Source organism: Trichechus manatus, unplaced genomic scaffold, assembly GCF_000243295.1.
Source record: "Trichechus manatus latirostris isolate Lorelei unplaced genomic scaffold, TriManLat1.0 scaffold00148, whole genome shotgun sequence".
NCBI classification, from domain to species: Eukaryota; Metazoa; Chordata; class Mammalia; order Sirenia; family Trichechidae; genus Trichechus; species Trichechus manatus.
Genome location: NW_004444084.1, coordinates 1,460,101 through 1,485,210, shown reverse-complemented (window position 1 = coordinate 1,485,210; position 25,110 = coordinate 1,460,101). Strand labels below are relative to the sequence as shown.

General features: G+C 34.1%; 1 protein-coding gene across 2 annotated transcripts in view; it reads left to right on the top strand.

The window, feature by feature from the left end:
- The window catches only part of DYNC2H1 (dynein cytoplasmic 2 heavy chain 1), a 376,170-nt gene that overhangs the window by 257,223 nt on the left and 93,837 nt on the right, over positions 1–25,110 (top strand). For both annotated transcript variants that reach the window (XM_004385852.2, XM_004385853.2), the window contains 2 exons: positions 2,219–2,335; positions 21,591–21,800. In XM_004385852.2, coding sequence (XP_004385909.1) covers positions 2,219–2,335; positions 21,591–21,800 — 327 coding nt within the window. The remainder of the gene's footprint in view (positions 1–2,218; positions 2,336–21,590; positions 21,801–25,110) is intronic.

Below are 25,110 nucleotides of genomic sequence, written 5' to 3'. Positions count from 1 at the left end.
AGAATAACATTTGTGAGGAATGTGCTCCTTAGAGCAATCAACTGTGTGAGGCCAAATGAGCAACATTTGCCCAAAAGCAACGATGAGAAGGCAGGAAGGGGCAGGGAAACCAGACGAATGGAAATGAGGAACCCAGGGTTGAAATGGGGAGAATGCTGACAGATTGTGGGAATTGCAGCCATTGTCATGGAACAATTTGTGTATGAGTTATTGAGTGGGAAACTAATTTGCTGTGTAAACTTTCACCTAAAGCGCAATAAAATATTTTAAAAAAAGAAAGCAAACCTCAAGGATTAATTTTCTAGGATAGAAAACATAACTTTTCAGGCTGGTAAACATTTTATTCTTAAAATTAAAATAGTTTTTAACATCATGTATAAAAGAAATTTGAACTCCTTTTTCTTCAGGAATCTCTTTGTATTATTTGTTTTTTGTCATTTGGCAAGTTTAAACCACAAATAAGTGATAGCACATGTTACCAGAGTTAAAATAGTACTTGTCCTGATTCCCAACTAGTGATGTTTTTTGTTCTATCAAAGCTGATAAATTACATGCTATTGTAGGGTTCAGCAAGAGCAAATGAAAATAATTTATCCGAAAAACAAAGAAAATGAAACACTACATCATCACATTTTTTTTTAAATTAGATAATTTGTCAAAAGCCCTAAGTATAACTTGAATTTAATAACATAATTGTGGATATTTAACAGTTAACTAGTGCATTCATTCTAAAAGATTTATGGCCTTTGTTTTATTATGAACTTTACAAATGTAACCCAACAGAAAACAAACCCACTGCCCTCAAGTCAATTCTAACTCGTAGCAACCCTATAGGATGAGTTAGAACTGCCCCATAGGATTTCCAAGGAGCAGCTGGTGGATTCGAACTGCCAACATTTTGGTTAGTAGCCAAGCTCTTAACCACTGCACCATCAGGGGTCCTTACTAATATAAGAAGCCAGCAATATGTGAAATATAGCTGAATGTGTTAGAAAGGAAAAACAGCTTATATCTCTCAAAAAGTAAAATCAGAAAAGTAAACATGCCACAAATGTTGAGGTTTAAAATACTGGTTTAAGAGGACGTCTGCCTGTCTTTCTCTTAGATTTATTTTGTTTGTCAGATAAGAACTGAGATAGCACAATTCTAATATTCAGTTGAAATACTTGTGAAGAACAATCAATAGATATCTGTAATCTAACATGAAGCATACGAGATAATATTCTGGATCATTCTTAGCTAATAATTCAGAAGGTTAATTAATGTTCTTGAAAGAGAAGCCATTAAACACTTTTTAGAAAAGAAAATATGAGTCAGTTGATGATGATAATAACAATAACTTTACATAACTGGAAGTCCTAAATAGGGGATAATTGTTTTTCTTGCTTCTGGTTGTGTGTATATGTATATATATATATATATATATATACACACACACACACAAATATGTACAAATTTATATATATGTACAAATGTGCATATATATGCACAAATGTATATATATACACAAATGTATACATATATACACAAATGTGTATACATATATACATTTGTGTGTGTATATACACACACACACACACACACACACACACACATATATATAGGCCCTGAGAGAGAAGCTTTAACTAAATGACCTGAAATTCTTCTGAGACTTGACTGTAGAGGAAATATTGAAATGGCAATTAAAATTAATATAGAGCATTAAAACTTAAACTGATGAGTAATTTTTATCAATCAACAATTAATTAAAATTGCTTTACCATTTTATACAGTTTTTACTGTTTACTAACTTTCTTGTCATTTTCTTCTTTTTAAAAACAATTTAATTTGTCGACTCTTAAATTATGGAGTTTAAGTCAGGCAATCTGAAAAACATTCTGAATTTTGGAAATGAGCAAATGGAGATACAAATAGAATATTGATAATAGATAATTAGAGCTTTCTGGGTAAGGAAGCAGCTTTTCAGACAAGAGCCATTACAATAGATTAATTTATTATGTTTTTTCTCAATTTAGAATTATTTTGTTTTTTAACTGCTTAGATAAATCACTAAAATATGAAGCCAACTGGACAGAGGTACAGGATTAAAATCTGTTTTTAATGTACTTGGTCTTTATTTGTGTAAAGAAATATGACTGGTTTTATACCTATGCTATTTCTCCCTGTTTGGGTAAAATTATGTTTATTCCTATTGCTATTTATTATTTTCTTCATTCAGGTTATTTCACAGTTGAGGATCTTGGGCAGGTCAGTAACAGCTGGCTCCAAATTTGATAGAGAGATCTGGTCTAACGAGCTTTCTCCTGTCCTCAACCTCTGGAAGAAACTAAACCAGGTAAGTAGTGGGATATTCTTCTGATTTTTTGTTTTTTCTTTTTATGTTTTTTTCCTGTTTTATCCCAAAATTGCCCATGTTGGTAAAATGGTACAATTTGCACTGGTCTACCCTGACTACATATAATATCCTTGAAAGAGATCGAAGTAATAGTGGTAATAGGAGAGCCTAAGCTCAAGAAGCACTGTCAGCAGTTAATTTGCCTTATCCTGGTAATGTGCTATGTCATCTTCAATACCTGTCATATGTTTTACTCACTTCCTACCTTCTATCTCCTCTTGCTGTAAAGTCAGTGAATACCATTAAAGGGAAAGTCTTGAAAGGAATCTGAGTTCAAAGGAAAAGCAGTTCATTAACAGGAATTGACTTATCTTTGTGATCATAAAATAATTGCTTGCTTACTAACCAAAGCCATTAGTGTATTATGTTTCTTATTCTTATGGTATGGAGATTTATTCCCTGGAATGAAACCAATATAACTTTATTATTTCTCTTCTGGTAAAAAGGGTCAAGAAAATTTGTTGAACAGTGTAGCCAAGGCTGATATGCAGCTGGTTTCCACCCCTACAGCCATCCCACTTGGTTGTAACCAAAAAAAAAAAAAAAACCCAAACCCATTGCCTGTGAGTTGATTCTGACTCATAGCGACCTATAGGACAGCGTAGAACTGCCCCCTAGGGTTTCCAAGGAGCAGCTGGTGGAATTGAACAGCTGGCCTTTTGGTTATCAGCCTTAGCTCTTAACCACTGCGCCACCAAGGCTCCCACTTGGTTATGGCCAACCTTTATTCTGAGTGTATCGTCCTTATGCTTGCCACCAGGGGCCTTTTGAATGTTCGTCACTGATCTAACATCATGGTAAGAACATAGCTTCTAGAGGCAGACTACAAACCAAACCAAACCAGTTGCTGTAGTGTCTATTCCGACTCATGGCGACCCTGTGTGTTTCAGAGTAGAACTGGGCTCTATGTGGTTTTCAGTGGTTGTGATCTTTCAGAAGTAGATCACCAGGCCTTTCTTCCAAGGTACCTCTGGGTGGATTTGAACTGCCAACCTTTCAGTTAGTAGCCAAGCGCTTAACTGTTTGTACCACCCAAGGACTCCTAGAGTCAGACTGCTGGGGTTCATATCTCAGTTCTAGCACTTACTAGCTGTGTAACATAAGAGAATTATTCAGTATCTCTGTGCCTCAGTCCTCTTATCTGTAAAATGGGGATAATGATAGTACTCACTTCATAGGAATGTCATGGTGATTAAATGAGTTAATATATGTAAAGCTTTTATACTAGTGCCTGGTATATGTGAATGCTTTCTGTTAATCATTTTATTTTTATTGAAGGTATAAAGATTTATAATTCGTGACCATTACTTCAATTGTTCCATTCCAATGCAAATTATTTATCTTTACTATTTATATAATTATGTAGTTATTCAGTCATTCATTCAAAATATTTTAATGGAGCAGTTAGTGTATTTCAGGGGTTTTATGCTAGGAACTATACAGAGATTGTTGTGAACAAAAGCATCATGGTACCTACCCTGTGAAGTTTACAGTCAGTTTATAAGAGAGACATTAAAAAAATTAAACAAGTAAACAAGCTAATAAGTATGTCGTGATAAATTATTGTGAAAGCTGTGGAAGGAAAAGACAGGTTCTTTTAGAAAGAGTAAGAAGCCCTGGTGACACAAATTGTTAAGCACTTGGCTGCTATCCGTAAGGTTGACGGTTTGAACCCACCCAGTGATTCCACAGGAGACAGACCTGGCAATCTGCTTCTGTAAAAATTGCAGCCAAGAAAACCCTTTGGGGCAGTTCTGCTCTGTCACATGGGTTGCTTTGAGTCGAAAACAACTCAGCAGCAGCTACCAACCATTAGAAAAGATGAGAGAGAAGGCCTATTTTAGACTGGATAATTAAAGAGTATCTTGCTTAAGAGGTGACATTGAAGCTGAGTTGTGAGCAATGAGAAGAAGCTAGCCAGATGTAGTCGGAGGGGAAGACCATTAAAAGCAGAAGGCACAGCATGCACTAAATCTCTGAGAAGTGAATGAGTTTAACACACTCAATAAAGCTGTTAGGAAGTCAGTATGATTGGAATATACAGAGTACAAGGAATAGAGTGGAATATGATAAAGTTGATAGATTCTTGTTGGAAGAGCTTTAAGAAATGAAGTGCTTATGGCTGTTGTGTTGAAATAGGTTTGGAGTGAGGTCAGATAGGAAGTAAGGGGAATAGTCAGGAGGATCTTGCATTAGTCCAGGTAAGAGTTCATTGTGATTCAGACTATGGTGGCAGAGCAGATGTGAAGAAGTGGGTACATTCAAGTTAGATACTGCAAGTATTATTGAAAGAACCTGAACATGAATTTGGATGTGGGAGTATAAAAAGAATGTGTTGATTTTCTAGGTTGAATGACTGGGTGGAGATGGCACCATTTACTGAAATAGGAAACACTGAGAGAATAACAAGTTTCTACATGGGCAGGGGTGGAGTAGGCAGTGATGCCCCAGGGGATGACCAAGAGTTTAATTTAATAGGTAGTTGGATATACTCGTGTGGAACTCAAAAAAATGTTTGAGCTAGTTTATGTACATTTGGGGATTGTCAGTATCTAGGGGGCATTTGAAGTCAAGGGAAATCATTGTATCTTCTAAAGAGAGAGAAGAGAGCCAGCCAGCTAGAAAGAGAGAGAGAAGACAATGAGAGAGAAAAGAGAGCTCACTAATGAGCCCTGAGGAATTCCAAAAATCAGAGTTACTGTCAGGAAAGGAGTGGCCAGAGTATTAACGATGGGAGTAAGCATCAAATTACTTGTGAGAGGTTGAGCAAAATGCAGAGATGACCACTGCATTTGCAGAATAGAAATCCTTGGTGACCTTAACAAGAAAAGTTTAGGTGGAATAAGGGAACTGGAGGTTAGGTTTGAAAGGCTAAGTAGAGTGAATATGAGGCAAGAAGGTGAAGGCAGTATGTATACGCAGCTCTTTCTATAAGTGTGCTATAGAAGAAAGCAGAAAAATAAGATGATCAGTATATGGGACCCAGGGTGTCTTCTTCTTAACGGTGGAAGTGCTTTGTAGTGCTTGTAGGAAGTACTGGAGTGCTTGTAGGTAATGGGGATGATCCAGTAGAGGAAATAGTCGAAGATGCTGAAGAATTAAGCAAACTTCTTTAAAACATTCAAAAAAACAGAAACAAAGGATCGGTGATAAATATGGAAACTTCCTGTCTTAAAATATATTTTTAAAAACCCTGAATTTTCTTTCAGAGATTCAGGATAATGTAATATTACTGCTTCTGTAAATGTGAAACCTTCTAATGGCTTAATTTTGCCTTGCTCTTTGGTCCTTGCTACTGACTACGTAGAATTCCCACCATGTCAGCAATTACACGTTTTTTTGGTTTGTTTGTTTCTTTTTTAATTATTAGCTCAGGAAGGATATATGAAGTGTTCTTCTCACCTTTTATAACTATTGATATAGCTTGAGCTATTCCATTTAGCTGATCATAATGTCTTATTTGAATGCTGTTCAAACAATCAAGTTTAAACTTCCTGATCTTTTGTTTTTTTTTCTTTTACTTACTAAACCAAATAGGGTGCTACAACACTGCTAGGTATCCTTGTTCCAATTTAGTCTTTCTATATCTATTCTGTAGATGATATAATAGACATTTAATTTAAATATACTGACATCTTGCCAAGTTTTTGCTTGATTTTGTCCCAAGTTCTTTTTTGATATACCTTGTTTAGTAAACCTTAGTGTTTCTGTAGCTCTCACAAACTTTTTCAAACTGTTTTTCATGACAGAGATAAAATGTAGCGTATTTTAGTTATTTTAAAGTAGTTTTCTCTATACTCAGTTTATCTGCCCTCTCCACCCCCCTTTTTTCCTTAATTAGAACTATTAGGTTTAGAGGAACTCTGTATATTTAGGGTATGTTTATGGGTGACTTGGAAAGGAGACCTACCAGTATATTAGTTTCCTAGGGCTGTTGTAATGAAGTACCACGAACTGGTGGCTTAAACATTTATTTTCTCCCAGTTCTGGAGGCTAGAAGTCAGAATTAAAGTGTTGGCAGGGCCACACTCTCCCTGAAGGCTCTAGGAGAATATCCTTCCTTGTCTCTTCCCAGCCAAAGGCTCCCAAAAACTCATGGGAGAAAGTTTTATGACTAAGAATAGAAAAAAAGTGTTCTACTTTTTTTTTCATTAAAAAAATGTGGTTTTTCATGTACTTTTTAGTTTAATCCATTGTTTTATTTATTATAAAATCATACAGGTGAGATAATAAAAACTTTTATTTTAAATAGGAGAGAAAATGTTTTTTACCATTCTTTTTTTTTGTTTTTATAATTTATTTTATTTTTGTTGTTGGGGATATACACAGCAGAACATATACCTATTCAGCAGTTTCTACATGTGTAATTCACATTGATTACATTCTTCAAATTGTGCAAGCATTCTCACCCCCCGTTCTGAGTTGTTCCTCCCCCATTAACATAAACTTACTGTCCCCTAAGTTTCCTATCTAATCTTTCGAGTTGCCATTGTCAGTTTGATCCCATATATATCAATCTTAAAACAGCACAGTGCTCAAGGCAGACATTCTTTACTAGTTAAGCTAAACTATGTTTGATTTTAAGACTTCAGGGATATTTTTGGCTTAAGGTTTAAAGATTATCTCAGGGCAATAGTTTCAGAGGTTCATCCAGCCTTCATAGCTCCAGACCATGAGAATTTTAAATTCTGTTCTTCATTTCCCCCCTTTTGATCAGGATTCTTCTATAGAATCTTTGATCAAAATGTACAGTAGTGGTAGCCAGGCACCATCCAGTTTATTCTTGTGTCATGGCAAAGGTGGCAGTTGTTCATTCAGGCAATGTAACAAACTAGGAGGTAAAACAGAAACACAACATGTTATTAGGCCAATTAGCTAGGATGTCGCATGAAACCATGACCCTAAACCTCCAAATGAAGAAACCAAATCCCATGAGGTGTTTGGTTGTAACCTAAACAGCCTCAGCAGCTAATCTTTCTTTTTTTTTTTTTTGGTCATTGTTGTTAATGTATCTATCACACAACTTTTGCCAGTTCAACTTTTTAGAGGTGTACAACTTATTGACAACAATTACATTAATTGGTTGCAACCCAACCCTTAATCAATGTGATTTTTTTATCACTGTAAACTGAAATTCAGTACTCCATAAGCAATAACCACCCCTTTTTCCCTTCCTCCCACCCCTGATAACGACTAATAAACTTTGGTTTCTGTACATTTCCTTTTCTTATCTTTTTATATAAATGAGGTCATAGAATATTTGTCCTTTTGTGATTGACTTATGTTACTCAGATAATGTCTTCAAGCTCCATCTATACTGTAGCATGCGTCAAGACTTCATTTCTCTTACTATCTAAGTAGTATTCCATTGTATGTATGTACAACATTTTGTTTATCCATTCATCTGTTTATGGGCATTTAGGTTGTTTCCACCTTTTGGCTATTGTGAATAGTGCTGCAGTGAATATTAGTGTGCAAGTGTCTGTTTGAGTCTCGGCTTTCAAGTCTTTTGGGTTCATGCCTATGAGTGGAATTGCTGGGTCATAAGGTAGTTCTATTTACCATTCATTTTTAATGCAGTATAGTGTAGTTGTTAAAATCATGGTGTGTGGAACCATACTGCCTAGTAAAATCCCAGCTCTGCCACCTTCACTTGCAACTCTGGGCAGTTGCCTGCTCTGTGAATAATAATAATATATTGTTGAAGGACTAAATTGGTTAATACTTGTAAAGCTCTTAGAACTGTGCCTAGCCCATGGTAAGTGCTCACTAAATAGTAGGTATTATTAATAATACAGATTTTAAAGATAATATTAGGATAAAATTGCTCTAAAGTCTCTATTTGATATCCCTTTGATAAATAAACAATAAATCTAGAAGAGTGGCATAATTTTTCTGGTATTTATCTTAAAGATGTAATTAGCAAAGGAGCTTGCCCTAATTAAAGAATATAAGTCTATAGAGAAATGTAACTTCATTTAATATAATGGATCACATTAGAATCCTAATTAAATTGAACTTTAAGGGAGTTTTTAACTGAATATTAATAAAATTGTTTAAAGTGAATTACTTCTCTAGCCAGAAAGATGATCCTTATTTTTAATTAATGATTGATATTTGAGTTCTGAATAAATGTTAACTACTTTTAGTGTTGTTCTATTGTCTAAAATGTGCAATATTTCATTATATACATTTGTATGTGTGTGAGTGCTCATGTATGTATACTGCTTTATCAGGCTTAGAGTTTTGTTTTTTTTTTTAAATGTATTTTGTGATTCCAGTAGCTTTTACTTTTAGAATACTTGTTAGTGTCATCATTTTTTCACTAAATCAATAGAAACTGAAAGGAAATCTTAAACAATTTTTACTGTATTACTGTGAAAAATTTTATATTGGTTTTGTGTGTCAGATATCTTGGAGACCTACTCCCATTTTTAGCAGATCACTTAATATCTTATTTATAAGATGGAAACTTAGTTTTTTCTTTGTTATTGTTGTTGCCTTTATCAAAGGAAAAAAGTTGAATGTAAAAAAGCCATTTTACTATTTAATTATAGCTATAACTTTAACGGTAATTTTTGCTAATATTTTGGCAATCCAGGTTGTTGTTAGCAATAGCTTGTTTTATTTTTTTGTTCTTACAATAGTAAAAACTATAAAAGATAATAATGAAATTTGTGGTGTAGGAATACTGCTACTTCCTAAAATTGTCACAAGTATAAAATAAAGTAGTTGTAATTGTGCCTGTTACATAAAAGGCGCTCAAAAAATGTTAGCTTTATTATTGTTTTTATTATACAAAACGAAGTATGATTAGTTCATCTTTGGATAAGTAGCAAAATCAAGATCTAGAGAAGGTCTAGTTGAGTTTAGCATTTTATCTTGTTTCTATTCTCTCTGACACTTATAATTTGCTACACTGTCTTCAGTAGTGTGACATTGTGTAACAGAGATCAGACTGAATATAATATTAACTAGAATTTAAGTAATATTCTTATTCTATAAGCATAGGTTGTTTTATTTTTTAATTCTTTTGATTATTGTGCAAGTCTTTGGGGGTTATTTTGGTGGTCATTTGGTTATATAATTCCACTTAAAAAATCTAAAACAAAAATAACACTAATCTCTTACATTCTTACACACAGCAGTTAACCCCAGTATGAATATACGAAACACAAATAATGAACTTCTTCTTCTCCATATCTTGGAGAAGCAGTTGCTTTTGTAGCATGTGAGGCTACTTGTTACATTTTCACTGGATAGAGGTAATTCTTTCCCCTTCTTTTTTTGCGAAATGGACACATGCAATTCAGGAAATTCTTCTCAGTTCATTAAAACTTAAACTTTTTTGGGTTTTTTTGGTTAGTAAGATCCAAATATTTATAATAGTCGATTTCAGTAATCCTAAACATTCTTTCTACATCTCTAACTCAACTTCATCCTGCCCCACGTGCCCTGTCCCCACTCCCAAGTCCCTTCACGTCATACAAACAGAGGGTGTTGATAAATTTATGAACACTGTTTATAGGTATGCCAGAGGTCACTTTGCTATTTTCATTTTCCATGTGAGTATAATATATGTAAGTTCACTCTTTCAAGTTCTTTCACTGTAGGACTGGCTGCCTTATCTCACCCTACTTAAAGAAAGGCTTTCCCATTTGTTTAAGGAGAAATCAATTCACTTAACTCAAAATGGGTTTATGGGCCAGGCCCTTGGGAGACTCTACCTCGGGGGTAGATTGCCAGACCACTGTGATGGCTAGGACCGCTTAGATACTTCAGGTTTTTACTGTCAAGTGGAGGGCTAAAACCAAATTAATATAGTTTGGGCATTGTTTTTAAAGGGGGAATTAAACAGCATGTGACTCTATTAAACTGTTTTCTCAGCATTCTTAAGTTTGTGTCTCATTGAAATGAAAAGAATCAGGGGTCTGGCTTAGAGGAAGTAACCTCTACTTTTAAGCCAATTCCAAAACATTTTAAAATGTTAATCTTTGCACATTAACATTTCTGAGGATTTTTGCCTCTGAGAATGTCTTTATATTTTCATCTTCACGTTTAGCTGATATTGAGTGTAGCTACAAATCCACTTTTAGCTTCCCAATTCTTTCCTTTGAAATCTTAGAAAACATTACTCATTTGTATTTTTGCTGAAATTTACTGTTAATCTGATTCTTATTTCTTTGTAAGTGATGTGTTTTTTCCCTGTAGAATATTCTATGTCTGATCTCCTTAAATTTCACTGTAATATGCATAGGTGTTTTGTTTTTGTTGTTTTTGTATCCATTCTGTTTGACACTCTGAAAGATCTGAATCCCAAGAGGCAACCTGTCTACATAATACCTATTTCAATCTGTTTGCCATAACAGCTGTACTCCATGTACCTGATGATATCCTGCTACCTATGGCTGACACTTGATACTGCTATTTTTCGCCTCTAAAGTTATGACATGGTGTACAGTGGTGAAGAGACACAACCCAGATCTCTCCCTAGCCTGGTCCCAGCCATGGCACCCAGCCCTCTTCAGTTGTGGGTTACCATAACCTCCTGATTACAAGTACTCAAACACTTCTGTCTTCCAGAGGTTTCCCATTTTTGTTGTGCCAGCTTCTGGGTTCAACATTCTCTTGTTTTGCCAAACAGAATTCAAAAAAAGGAGACAGTTTGCCATTTTGTCCAGAAACAAGCATAACTTTTTTAACTCCAATTTAACTCTATAGAAAATTTATTGATTTTATTTGTAAAATATTAATTATTTTAAAAGTTATCATTAGATTAAATGCATGATAGTCAAATTAATCTATCAAATATGTAGCACTTCATCCTGCTGTAATGTTTTGTGTGTTTATTCCTTCCATTTCTTTCCCACAACTATTGCCATGCTTCGAACTTGTATTCTTTCTTTAATGGATTATTGCAGAAAATTTCAAATGTAACTTTTCTTCTAATGTCTACCTCCTCCAAAACATCCTTCATATCATTATCACATTGATTTTCCTAAATAAAATCTTTGATTTTGTTCTTTTGTTCTACAACATGTCTCCATATCCAACCTTCAAAGTCTCTTCTGTGTTAAGGCAGGTCTGTGTTAGATGAACAAACCATGGTTAATTCTGTCTGTGAGGCCTTTCTAAATGCTATTTCCTTCTCCTGTAATCCCCTTGTTACGCAAATCCAGCAAAGGCCAGGTAAAAACTCCACAGTTCCAGAAGCCTTCCTAGCTGTCACTCATTTCCCTTTGCATGTTTATAGTAGTTAATTTATAAGTCGTGTAATAGTTTCCATAAGGTATGGCACTTGAATAAATAGGAATTCCTTTATTTTTTGGAGGTTTAATACTCATGCACGTAAATGTTTCTAATGAAAGATCTGAATGCCACATTCCTGTTTAAAAGAGTTTTTCATCATTATTTTTATCAGGTTATAGTTAACTATGGGCTAAATTTAAAAGAATAATTACACTTAAATATTGAACGTAAGTGAATTTTTATGAAAAGTAAATACTAGGGAGTCACCAGGTCCTAATTTTTCCCCATTAGTAACTACTAGACCTTGACTGGATCACTTTTGAGTTTGTTCTTCCTATCTTTTTTTTTAATGTGTAAAAAAGAAATAATACCTCTTACCTGCATTCATTTGTTCATTTACTCATTCATTCATTAATTCCTCAAATATCTATCGAGGTACTGCTGTATGCTAGGCATTATGTTAGGTGCTAGTGATTTACTAAAAGATGATAACAATATAATATACAAAAAAAATGTGGAAGTTCTATAGTACAGGTTATCACAATGAGGGAATTGGTTAATTCTACTGACAGGAAGTCAAGGAGGTTACATGGTGAGTAAGAAATTCTCTAGGCAAAAAAGAGGGAATGATATTATGGAGAGAGGGGAAAGTATGCCATGTTTGCTATTCTAGCCTGACTGAATGAAGGATGCTCAGAGTACATGGTGAGGTTTAAGAGCAAAAAGGTTTATTAGAAACAGGATAGAAGGGCTTTATGACGTTCTGGAGTGATTCGGCTTTATTTTGTCGGTAGTGTGGAGGCCACAAAGGTAATAAGAAGAGGGTGAGAAGGTGATGTGAAAAGATCTGTCTTTTATAAAGGCAAAACTGAAGATGGTATAAACAGTGGATTAGGTTAAAAAGACACTAAAAAACACCCAAACCAAGTCTGTTGCTGTCAAGTCAATTCTGACTCATAGCAACCCTATAGGACAGAGTAGAACTGCCTCATAGGATTTCCAAGGAGCGGCTGGTGGATTTGAACTGCCGACCTTTTGGTTAGCAGCCAAAGAAGACGGCAGAGGCCTGAAAACCAGTAAAGAGGAAGTTGTAATGTTCTAAGAGCAATATGATCGGGGACGTTATTGAGTATTATGATAGTGTGATATAGAGTAAGAGAAGAGTCAAAAGACATTTCAAAAATAGAATCAGTTTTCACAGAGTTATTGTATGGGTCTATAAAAAACAGATGTGAACACTTCAAAATGTGTACTCTATATGGATTAAACATAATTATCATTCTTGTTATTTCTTTAAAAATTTCTAGATTTTTAAAAGTTTGGTGTAACAACCTCTAGTATTGCTTATGACATCTTCATATTCAAGATCTTTTATTAATTTAACCTTTCATGCTTGAAAGTTAAGACTAAGTCATATATTATTATATCATCTATTAAATTATTCAGATGCATAACTTAATATCTCATATTTTTGTGGAATATGTAGTGAAATAGTGTTTGAAAAATAACAATTTGAGAAACAAAATATTCAAAAGTATAATACATAAAGAGCCTAATTTCATTTTATATTCTGCATGTATACATTTGAAAGGTCAGTTCATGCTTTAGTATTTTTATTGCACACCAGCTGCCAACCAGCAATTTGTAATACTTGGTTGATGGTGAAAACTATTGAGAATTACTGACATTCTGACCAATTTACATTTACTTTATATGGCTTCAGAACTCCCATTAATTCTCACATAAATTACCCGTATGATAAGAGGTGCATATAAAACAATCTCTTTTAGGCTGATAGAATTTGTCAAGCGAAAAACAGGGGATGGGTTTTTTCTGAGCAAGAGTTGAACCAGTAACTAATTTTTTAGAATTATTTCTGTGTCCAGATTTGTAAGTAGGTTTGTGTATCTTTTAAATTAAACTTGTAGGTTCAGAATAGCTTAATTTCACTATTGCCCTGAGATGATCTTTAAACCTCAAACCAAAACTGTTGCCGGAAGTCAGCTTTGAACCAAGCAACCGTTTAGCCTAATTAGTAAAGTATGTCTGCCTTGGGCATTGAGCTCGGTCAAAGATTTATCTGTGTGGGAACAAATTGACAACATCATCTTGAAAGGTTAGATGAGAAGCTGAGGGGGCAGTGACTTTATGTTAATGGCAGTGGAATAATTTGGAAAAGGATAATCAAAATGATTAGATTTGGAGGTGAGAGATAATACCTCCTATCCAATGATCGGGTGTGCTCTTTCTTTTGTACTTTCTTTGGTTTTATTCTGTTCTTTTTCTAATGTTCTGCATCTTGATTTGGGTGATTAATTCAGTGGCTTTGCCACCCTCTTTTTCTTAATTTAAGTACTGAAGGCTATAAATTTCTCACTGAGTACTATTTTAGCTGTATCCTACAAATTTTGATATTTATATCTTCAGTTTTAAATATTTGTACAGTTTTAAATAGGAGCCCTGGTGGCACAGTGGTTAAAGCTCTCAGCTGCTAATCAAAAGGTCAGTGGTTTGAACCCACCAGCCACTCTGGGGGGAAGGATGTGACAGTCTGCTTCCATAAAGATTATAGCCTTGGAAACCCTACGAGGCAGTTCCACTCTATCCAGAATCGACTCGATAGCAGTGGGTTTGGGTTTTGGTTTTCAGTTTTAAATATTTTCTAAATGCCATTATGATTTTGTCTTCTATGGTTGATTTTTCATTTCGAAGTCTCTGAATTTTCAAAATACATCACTTTCCTAGCTACCTTTTAATTATTGATTTCTATCATAACTACATTGTGATCAGAGAATGTGAATTTACAACACTAATTTTTTGAAATATTTCAAGACTTGTTTTATGGCCCAGTTTGTGGTCATTTTTTTTTTTTAAATGGTTCATATTGTGTTTGAAAAGTATGTATATTCTGGTATTATCCACTTCTATGCACAAATTATGTCCTTTAGATAAACTTTTAAAAATGGTTTGTTCAAAATCAAATATATATTTGAATATATACCATATATATTTGATTTTAGCTTGTATTTTTTTCTTATAATACTAATCTGAATTAGCTTTCTTTTAGTTATGATTGGCTAGATATATCTTATTTCATATTTTTACCTTTATGAATTTTTATTTTTTATGAACGTCTCTTATAAAGACTCTGTAGCTGTCTTGTTGTTAGGTTCCGTAGAGTTGCTTCCGACTCATAGTTACTCTGTGTACAACAGAACGAAACACTGCCTGGTCCTGAGCCATCCTCACATTCATTGCTATGTTTGAGCCCATTATTGTAGCCACTGTGTCAGTCCGTCTTGTTGAGGGTCTTCCTGTTTTTTGCTGACCCTCTACTTTACCAAGCCTGATATCCTTCTCCAGTGACTAGTCCCTCCTGATGACATGTCGAAAGTACGTGAGATGAAGTCTTGCCATCCTCACTTCTAAAGAGTGTTCTGGCTGTACTTCTTTCTAGATAATTCTGTTTGTTCTTCTGGCAATCCATGGTATATTCAATATTCTTAACTAATACTGTAATTCAAATGCATCAGTTCTGCCTCAGTCTTCCTTATTCATTACCCAGCTTTCACATGCATATGAGGCAATTGAAAACACCATGGCTTGGGTCAGGCACACTTTTAGTTCTCAAACTGACATCTTTGCTTTTTAACACTTTAAAGAGGTCTTTTATAGTAGAGTTGTCCAATGCAATATGTGGTTTGATTTCTCCATAGCTGTGCTTTATATATTAAAAAAAGAAAAAGAGTCTATAGCTGGATTTTGTTTATTTTATCCAGCCTGAAAACCTTTGCTTTTTAACTGGAACTTTTAGTCTATTTATATTAATTTGGATTAATAATATATATTATCATATGTTATGCTTTGTATTTGTCCTACTTTTTTTTCAGTGTTTTTTTGGTCTTCTTTTGAACAGATTATTTTGTTTCATTTTTCTCTCCCCTAGTTTATATTATACACTTCTTTTCCACTATTTTAGTGATTATCCCAGCTGTTTTATTGTACATACTTAGTTTATGAAGTTAAATTCAGTATATTTTCCACCTTTCAATAACCCTGGTGGCACAGTGGTTAAGCACTTGGCTGCTAACCGAAAAGTTGGCAGTTTGAACCCATTTGCTATCCCCTCTGCAGGAGAAAGATATGGCAATCTGCTTCCATAAAAATTACACTAATTTGGAAACCCTTGGAAACCCTATGGGGCCGCCCTACTCTGCCTTATAGGGTCGCTATTACTGGAATCGACTTGATGGCAACTGGTTTGGTTTTTGGTTTATCTGCCTCAAAAAATTCAAGAGTTTAGGACACTATACCCAACTTCAAATTTATATTCAGTTATTGTTGTATATTTTAGTCTTTTTTCTTGCTGACACTCAATGTTTGTTTGGATTTTCCCCATATTTATCATTTTCATTATTCTATATTCCTTCTTACGTTTCAGACATTCCATTTGGTGTCACTTTGCTTCTGCCTGAAGTGCAGTCTTTAGAATTTTTTTAAGGTAGATCCTTTTAGGGGTAAACTCTGAGTTATTAATTATGTGAAAATGCCTTTAACTCACCTTCATTCTCAAAAGGTCTAGAAATCTAGATTATTATTGTCTCATACTGTATTGGAGATTTAGCAAGATATAATTCCACTCCCTTCTGGTTTCTATTTGTTGCTAAGATGTCAGTTTTTGCTGCTTTGATCAGTCATGTCTTTCTTGCTGCTTTTAAGATCTCTTTGCCTTAGCGTTCTGCAGTTTGATGAGTTTCAGTGTGGATTACTTTTCATTCTTTCAATCATTTTTTTAAAAACTTTTCTTAAGATTCATTGGGCTTCTTGAATTCTGATTAGTGTTACTTATCAGTACTTGCAATATCAGTTATGCTTTAAATATTGACTCTGCCTTACTGTCTCTTCTGGAACTCTGATGAGATACATGTTACACCTTTTCTCTCTGTTCGTCGCGTGTTGAAACTTCTTTCTCATATTTTCCAATTCTTTTTTTTCCTTCTGTGTCATGCCTTCTGAATAAATTCTACAGATTTGTCTTCCAGTTAACTCATTCTCTCTTCAGCTAAATTTAATCTGCTATTAAAGTTTTACATTTTAATGATTGTATTTTTTCAATCCAGAAGTTCTCTTTTTTTTCCAAATCTGCTTGTTATTTAAGATTTTCTATGATTTCTAGAAACAGCCTAGTTTTCTAATTTTATTACCATTTTGTTTTATATATCCAAATTATACGTGAATAAAAGACTCAAAGAATATAGACCAAGTTAAAAGTCTCTCTTGGGAGGTAACTACTGGTTTTGATGTTTATTAATAGCATAGTATTATAAATATAAATTATGAAATTCTTAAGGAATATAAAAATAGAAAATAACATATTTCTGACTGAAGCAATTTTGTATTAGTGCTCCATAGCTTCCTCTCAATTCTTCTTTTAGAAAGATATAATAGCTTGCAGCATCAATTTCAGTGCATCCGATCTTTTAGAATATTCCCCTTCTCTATCTTCCAGCCTTAAGTTTACTTGCTCTGCTAGTCCACACTAGTTTTGCCTTCTGTCTCAGCTCTTCACCACTTCTGATTTAAATCAATTTTGGGATAATAATAATTGTCCTGGTTGAGCTCTACTTGCTCAATAAAGTAATTTGTCTTTAATTGCAGCTAAACTGAGCTAAATGGACATTAAAACATGGCTGTTTGGGTGATTTTGTTTAAGAAGGAATGGTTGTTACCTAGGAATAGGTTTAGAAATCTAAGCTTTGTTTATCCACTAATAACTGGCTTTGGATATAATAAAAAGAAAGCAATAAAGCTGCTATCCTGGGAATTGAGTTGCCAGAAATTCTATAGATCTTTTACCACTTTGAACTAACCAAAGTCATAATACTATTTTCTTTCTTTTTTATTCCGTCCCCTACCCTCTTCTTTCTACAATCTTGTCAGATGTTTACTTCTAGATAAACATAATTTATGTCAAACTTTTAATCATTTTGATAGGGAGTGCTTGGGACAGAACTTGCATCGATCAATTAGGACTCTTTTGAATGCAAATGATGAAAAACCCAACTTACACTAGTGTAGGTAAAAAGAGCAATTTATGGCTCATATAACTGAAAAGATGTTGAACTGGTTTCAGTCACAGATTATTACCAGGAATTTAAAAAGATGTCACCAGGACCCAGTTATTTAGATAGATGGATGGATGGATGGATAGATACTTGTGTGTATGCGGGAGAAAAGATCTGGTGATCTGCTGCCATAAGATTACAGCCTAGGAAACCCTATGGGGGCAGTTCTACTCTGTCAGTTAGAGTCACTATGAGTCAGAATCAACTCAACAGCACACAACAACAACAACATACGTGTGTATGTGTATGTATACATAAGCCTTAGAGGGCCTCTCCTTGTTTTTATTTATAATTTTCTTTTGGCTTTTGAAATAACTGTGTGTTGGGTCATTTAATATCTTAATCTTCCTCATCATAGAAAATATATCTTAGACAAAGATGCTAATATGATTGGGGGAAAAAAACAGCATCTCTGTCCACTTATTGATTACTGTTTTATAAGCCATGGGTAAATGTACGCACAGAAACTACATTTTACGTCTCATTAACTTCATTTCATTGCAGATTTGGAAAGGATTCTGATCTTGTCTAGACCAGAATATGAAGTTTCATAACACCTTGGGTGGTCCAGCCGAGAGGTTGGCAGTCTACATACGGCTTATCTGCCAAATCCTGCCTGCTCCAGTTTTTGTAAATACAAGTTTATTGAACTCCAGCCATGTCCATTTGTTTATATATTGTCTGTGGCTGTTTTTGTGCTGCAAGAGCAGAGTAGAGTAGGTGTGGCAGGGTCCTTATGGCCTACAAAGCCTAATATATTTATTGTCTGGATCTTTACAGAAAACACTTCTGACTGCTAGTCTAGCCATTGCTTGAATATCCCTTGGTGACAAAAATTCTGAGACAGAACCAATTTTTAAAAGCTCTAACTGTTAAAAACAAACAGAAAAAAAGAGAACACTATTCCATGCCTCATCCTTATACTTAAGTCTAAAATAATAACCCACTTAGGAAATGTTGGTTGTTATTGTTGTTAATTTTAATGAGTTGATTCCTACTCATGGCAACCAGTCTGTATGTCACTTAAGAACAACAATCTTGGTTTCACATCTGAATAGCACCAAATTAGACTAGTTTCTCTTGCTAAAAAGATTTTCTTTGTCTAGTAGTTAAGTTTCAAAAATATCCATAACCTTTTCCTGCCAGCACGTCTATGGTCGTATAATGATTTTCTCTGAATAAACTTAACTTTTTGATGCAAGATAAGCTTTAAAATGTCAAAGCCATCCTTAAAAAGTACACATGATTCAGTCAGTTGTATCTTTTAATAAGCAATGGACTAAAGATATGGCTGCCACCAAAAATCCTACTTTATAGTGTTGTAACTTACTCATACGCTGATTTTAGCTGTATTTTAATTATAAGTAATAATTAATTTTAGTATTTTTTGAATTTTAAGATTATGTAACACAAAATCCAATATGTTACTACTGTATTAAAACTTCTGTATTCTTAATCCATTTAGAATGTGTTAAATATCTATTTTCTGTTTACAGTTAGAATTATTTTACATTAATTTTTATTTGAATTTGGTGAAAGCCTGTACAAATGGATTGTTATAGTGTATATTACAATATACTTTACTGTGTTTTGCTTATATTATACTTTCTCACTTGTTAATTTATCACAGCTTACGTACTACAGTTTGCCTTATTCTCCTTCATTTTTTTCCTCCACGTTTTTTTCATTTGTTCATTAATAAAACACTTCTTGAGGCCCTATTCTATGCCAAATTTTCCTTCTCTTCTTATTGCTAAACTTATAGCATTTTTATTTGATAGCCTCTAGCCTAGCATTGGGACCCTGGTGGCACAGTGATTAAGACCTCAGCTGCTAACCAAAAAGTCAGCTGTTCGAATCCACAAGCTGCTTTTTGGAAATCCTGTGGGGCAGTTCGACTCTGTCCTGTAGGGTCTCTGTGAGTAGGAATCGACTCGACCGCAATAGGTTTTGTTTGGTTTTGGTTAGACTAGCATTGTCCAGTAGAATATAACATGGGATACAAATGAGAGCCACATATGTAATTTTAAATTTTCTTATAACCACGTTTAAATAAGTACAAAGAAACAGATTAAATTAACTTTAATAATATATTTAACCTGATATATCCAAAATACTAGCATTTCAACGTGAAATCAATATAAAAAAATTATTAATGTGATACTTTACATCCTTTGTCCATAGTAAGCCTTTGAAATCCAGTCTGTATTTTACACTTAGTGCATATCTCTACACCATAGTACTTGTTTGAACTCCATATGAATTTTAGGCATTCTTTATCGTTACTCTCCTCTAAATCAGCCTTTTAAAAAGTTCAGTACATTAGCTTCCTATCTGTTTGGATTGTAGATAAATAAATGCTTGCTTGAATGATGTTAAGTTTGAATGTTCTTGTTCTGTATAGTAACAGTGCAAATTTGTCGCATCAACTTAACAGAATGGATTAAAATCCACAAAATCTACTTGCAAATAAAATAAATTTTTATTTGCTAATCTCGAATAGTATAAGATTAAAAAATGTTTAAATGCCACATGTTAACTCACTTCCACAAAGGCTGTTTTAATATAAAGAATCATGGAAGATCTGTAACCCAAATTTCATTTCAATTTATTACTTAGATGATTCAGATTGGAGATGTGTTCTTTAAGTATTACTTACTGCATTCTCTGGTTCAGATAGTTAATTCAGTCTCAGTGTAGAGAGTATGAATTTTAATTAACTTTTGTTAATAGTTAGACTTTATTTCTTCTCTCGATTTGAGTTTATCATCAGTTATTTAAGTTTGTACATTTGTGTCTCAAAAATTACTGCTGCAGCTTTAATATTTAAACATAGCACTAATAGGAATAAAATGCCTAAACTTGAGCTCATAGTCTAAATCTATCTTTCAAAATGATTTTATACCAATAAAATTTATTTGATGATGATTTTCTGAGGAGAATAAAGTGAATATATTATCTGTAATGGCAGTGTCATGGTAGATCATCACATTATTAAATTCTTTATTATGCTAAATAGATGAAAAAAAGAGATAGTGCTCTCATAGATTGTATGAATGTGACAACCAGTAGAACAAGGAGAAAGAATCCTAAACTAGGATTCTAAGCAGAATATATAAATAAAATTAGGATAATAGGTAAGAGAACAGGACTCCCCAAATTTCTCTTAATAATTCTTTGATACTTCCAGAATACTACTGAAGGTGATTTTTCCCCCTCTTAGCCCTATAAGCTGTTTAAAAACAATTAGACTCCTTGTATTTTTTTTATTAATTTGAGAAGCCCCAGAAATTCTATATATCACATTCTCTGTTCAAGTATGTATGTAGCAACAAGTAACCAAAATGTAATATTCACTGATTTTGAGCACAAGCTCTTTAGTGTAGTGTTCTACTTACACAATCAACTAATTTTCAAATTGAAGTAAATGTTCATTCACGTTTAATTTCAAAGCAGCAATCTGTTCTGCTCTCTTTGTAGAGGTAGAGTGGTAGTACAGCTGTTCTGCTCGCTGCTTTGGCTTAGGGATGCCATTTTTCCACTTTTTTTTTCCTACCATATCGACTACTGCTTTTTAATATGGTATCCTCTTCAGTACTCTCAATTCCAACCCCCACATCACTTTAAATGTTGGTGAATTCCAGAGTCCCCTTCCTGTGTTGTTGCATGTATATTAAATTTGACCATTCAGAACACAAGAGAATTTCAAAACAGCTTCAGAATAGAACAACAAAACATTTAAATAACATTTGAGGTGTTTTAATATATCAATAATTTGTGTTACTTTTCAGTAAATGTGATATGACATATTCTTCTTCTAGAATTCAAACCTGATTCATCACAAAGTGTCTCCTCCTAATGATCGACAAGGATCTCCAGTATTATCATTCATCGTTCTTGAACAATTCAATGCCATTCGTTTAGTACAAAGTGTTCATCAGTCACTTGCCGCTCTCAGCAAAGTCATCAGAGGAACTACATTATTGAGTTCAGAAGTACAAAAATTGGCAAGTGCTTTATTAAACCAAAAGGTAAGCCAATTTAACCATATATGTTTATATTTTACTATTATAAATGATTCTTCTATCATGTATACATTTGTCAGGAGTCTTAATAGTATCAAAAAACACAAGTCAAACTGGCTTAAGCCGTATAGGAATTAACCGGCTGATGTAACTGAAGAGTTCAAGGGTAGCTAGCATTAAGTCAGCTTGATGTAGGACTTAAAATTGCTTTCAGGACCTGAATGGCTTTTCTTGGTCTGTCTATCTGTCTAGAGCCCTGGTGGCACAGTGCTTAAGAACTTGGCTACTAACCAAAAGGTTAGTAGGTCGAATCCACCAGCTGCTCCTTGGAATCCCTATGGGGCATTTCTACTCTGTCCTGTATGGTCACTATGAGTCAGAATCGACCCGATGGCAATGGGTTTGGTTTTGGTTTTTTACCTATCTGTCTCTGTCTGTCTATCTCTCTCTCTGTCTGTCTGTGTATATCTATCTAATCTGTCTGTCATCTTGGTTATCTAGCGCAGCTATTGCAGAAATACTGCAAGCAGATGGCTTGAACAAAGAGAAATTTATTCTCTCACAATCTGGTAGGCTAGAAGTCCAAATTCAAGGTGCCAGCTCCAGGGTAAGGCTCTGGGGGAAGGTTCTTGTCATCAATCTTCCCTGGTCTAGGAGTTTCTCAGGCTCAGGGACCCTCGGTCCAAAGGATGCGCTCTGCTCCTAGCACTGCTGTCTTAGTGGTATGCGGTCCCCCTGTCTTTCTGCTCGCTTCTCTCTTTTATAACTCAAAAGAGATTGGTTTAAGACATAAATCTTGTAGATTGAGTCCTGCCCCATTAACATAACTGCCATTAATCCATCTCATCAACGTCATAGAGACAGGATTTACAACACATAGGAAAACCACATCAAATGACAAAATGGTGGACAATCACACAATACTGAGAATCATTGTCTAGCAAAGTTGACAGATATTTTGGGGGACACAGTTCAATCCATGGCACTATCTATCTGTCTGTCTATCTAATTCCTATGCTTTCTTCTATGTTGGCTTCACTTTGGGGCAGGTCCTCTATACGTGGTATAACCTAGCATCTTCTAAGCTTCAAGTCCAACAGAAAGGTGAACACTGTTTTCTGGTAACTCAAGCAAAATCTTGTGATTAGCTTTGATTGAAACCAATTGACTACGTCTTGTACCTATTCCTATACTACTTCTGTGAACAGGGTGTGCAAAGCTCTGTTTGTCTAGACTTTCAGCCAAATGCTGATACCAGCAGCTGGTGATGGAATCACTCCATTTGTAATGCATGTACTGAGACTCAGAAGATGATGGTTACTCAATGGAAAATCAGGGTGCTTTTAGCAAGTAAGAGATAAACATTTATATTGCTTAATAATTAAGCCATTTACAATGATTGTAAAGCATATGTATTTCAGATATATTGGATAGAAATAAAAAATATGGAGTATTTTGTGTAGATTCAGTTTAGCTAGTTGGAAAATAGAAACCTTATAGAACTTGGTATCTGGAAAATATTTTACTATAGGAATTAAGAGTTTTCTTTTTTTCCTGTTCTTTACCTTCAATATAGAGGAACCTCTGATAGTCAACCTAAAAGTCCTCAGTGTCTGATAAAAATGATAGCCTTCCTTGAACTTTCTACATCTTACTTATATAAAGGAGATATACATTTCTTATTTACATATACAAAAAGAACTTCTCTAACATCCTTATGTTCCCTTTTCCTCAACCTTGAAAAATGATTTCACTTTTGTATTGTTTACTGAACTATAGTTTACTATCTCAGTCATCTGTGATTATCAAAATACTGTAGCACTGTATTGTACTGCAAATTGTGACTAATTTGTTTTTAATTTGAGGTAGATATATATATATTTTTTTCACTCATGAAAGAATCTTGGCACAGTGAAGAAACCAGTGAAAAAGGTTCTAAGAACTTTCTAATAATTTTATATCAATTAACTCATTTAATCATCACAATAACACTATGAGGTGGTACTAATATTATTCCCATTTTACTGTGAGGAACCTGAGGCAGAAGAGTGTTAAATAACTTAACCAGAGTCACCCAGTGAATAGTTGCAGAGTTGGGATTTGAACCCAGGCAGATCTGATTGCTGTAATAAATGTAAATGATTTAAATTTATTTATTAAAAGATAATTACTCTTGAAAGTTCTTTTCTTTCAAAATCCAACTATATGCTGTATAAGGGCCAAATGTATAATATAGACTAAATATTGTTGAATTAAGAACAGGAGAATATCAGTGATATAAGAACATGACTTGTGTTGAAGAGCATGGTTAAGTCCAATAGGATTGGCATAGAATGAACAATAGTAAAATTAAGGAACCGGATAAAATAGTGTAGGCAATAAGAACAATTTTATGTAGGAATAATATAGCAAAATGGCTAAGAATGTGGCCTCTGGTATTAGTCTGCCTGTTTGAATCCTAGTTCTGCCACTAAGTAGCTGTGTGACCTTGAGCAGATCACTTAAACCTCTCTAAACTTTGGTTTTCTCATTTGTAAAATGAGTATAATAATGGTACCTAAATCACGAGATTATTGTGAGATTAAATTAAATCATATGGGAAAAGCGCTTGCCATATGACAAGTACTCTATAAACATTAGTTATTTTGTTATTGTTACTTTAGGAGAATTTCATTATGAAAAGGACAACTTCTGGAACATTAGTCTGGTAGTTGTTAGCTGCTGTGGAGTCCATCCCCGACTCATGGCAACCTCATGTGTAATACTGTTTAAAATTAGTTTATAGAAGTAGGAATATCATGCTGGTTACTGTTTATTCATCTAGGTAAGAGGTGATTAGGACCTAGACTAGGGTAGTTCAAGAGGGTTCTAGGTTGTTATTAACAACAAAAAACAAGAAGGGTAATAGGCAAACTGAATTTCTTATTTTGTTTCTGCTGTTAATGACCTAGATGACCTTTGGCATAAACATTTGAAAAAAATGAATAACTTAATTTTAAACCATATTATATAATTTTAGTATGATGTGGGTACATTTGATCATATTGAAAGAAAACAAAGAACTAAAGGGGTTTTAGTATGTAGAATGATTTCCTAGATTAAGACCAAAAAGAATGGTGTTATAGAAAGGGGTTACAGATTTTTAATTCTTCATAACATATTTTCCTCTTTCCTGCTCCATTAAGATCTGCTAAGTATTTTCTTATTTGACATAGCAATAGGACTTGATGACCTATTTCTTAATTAAAATGTATTTTTATAAGATGCAGCCAATTTCAATATGTAATTTATTGAATTAAGTATTCTGTATTACCTT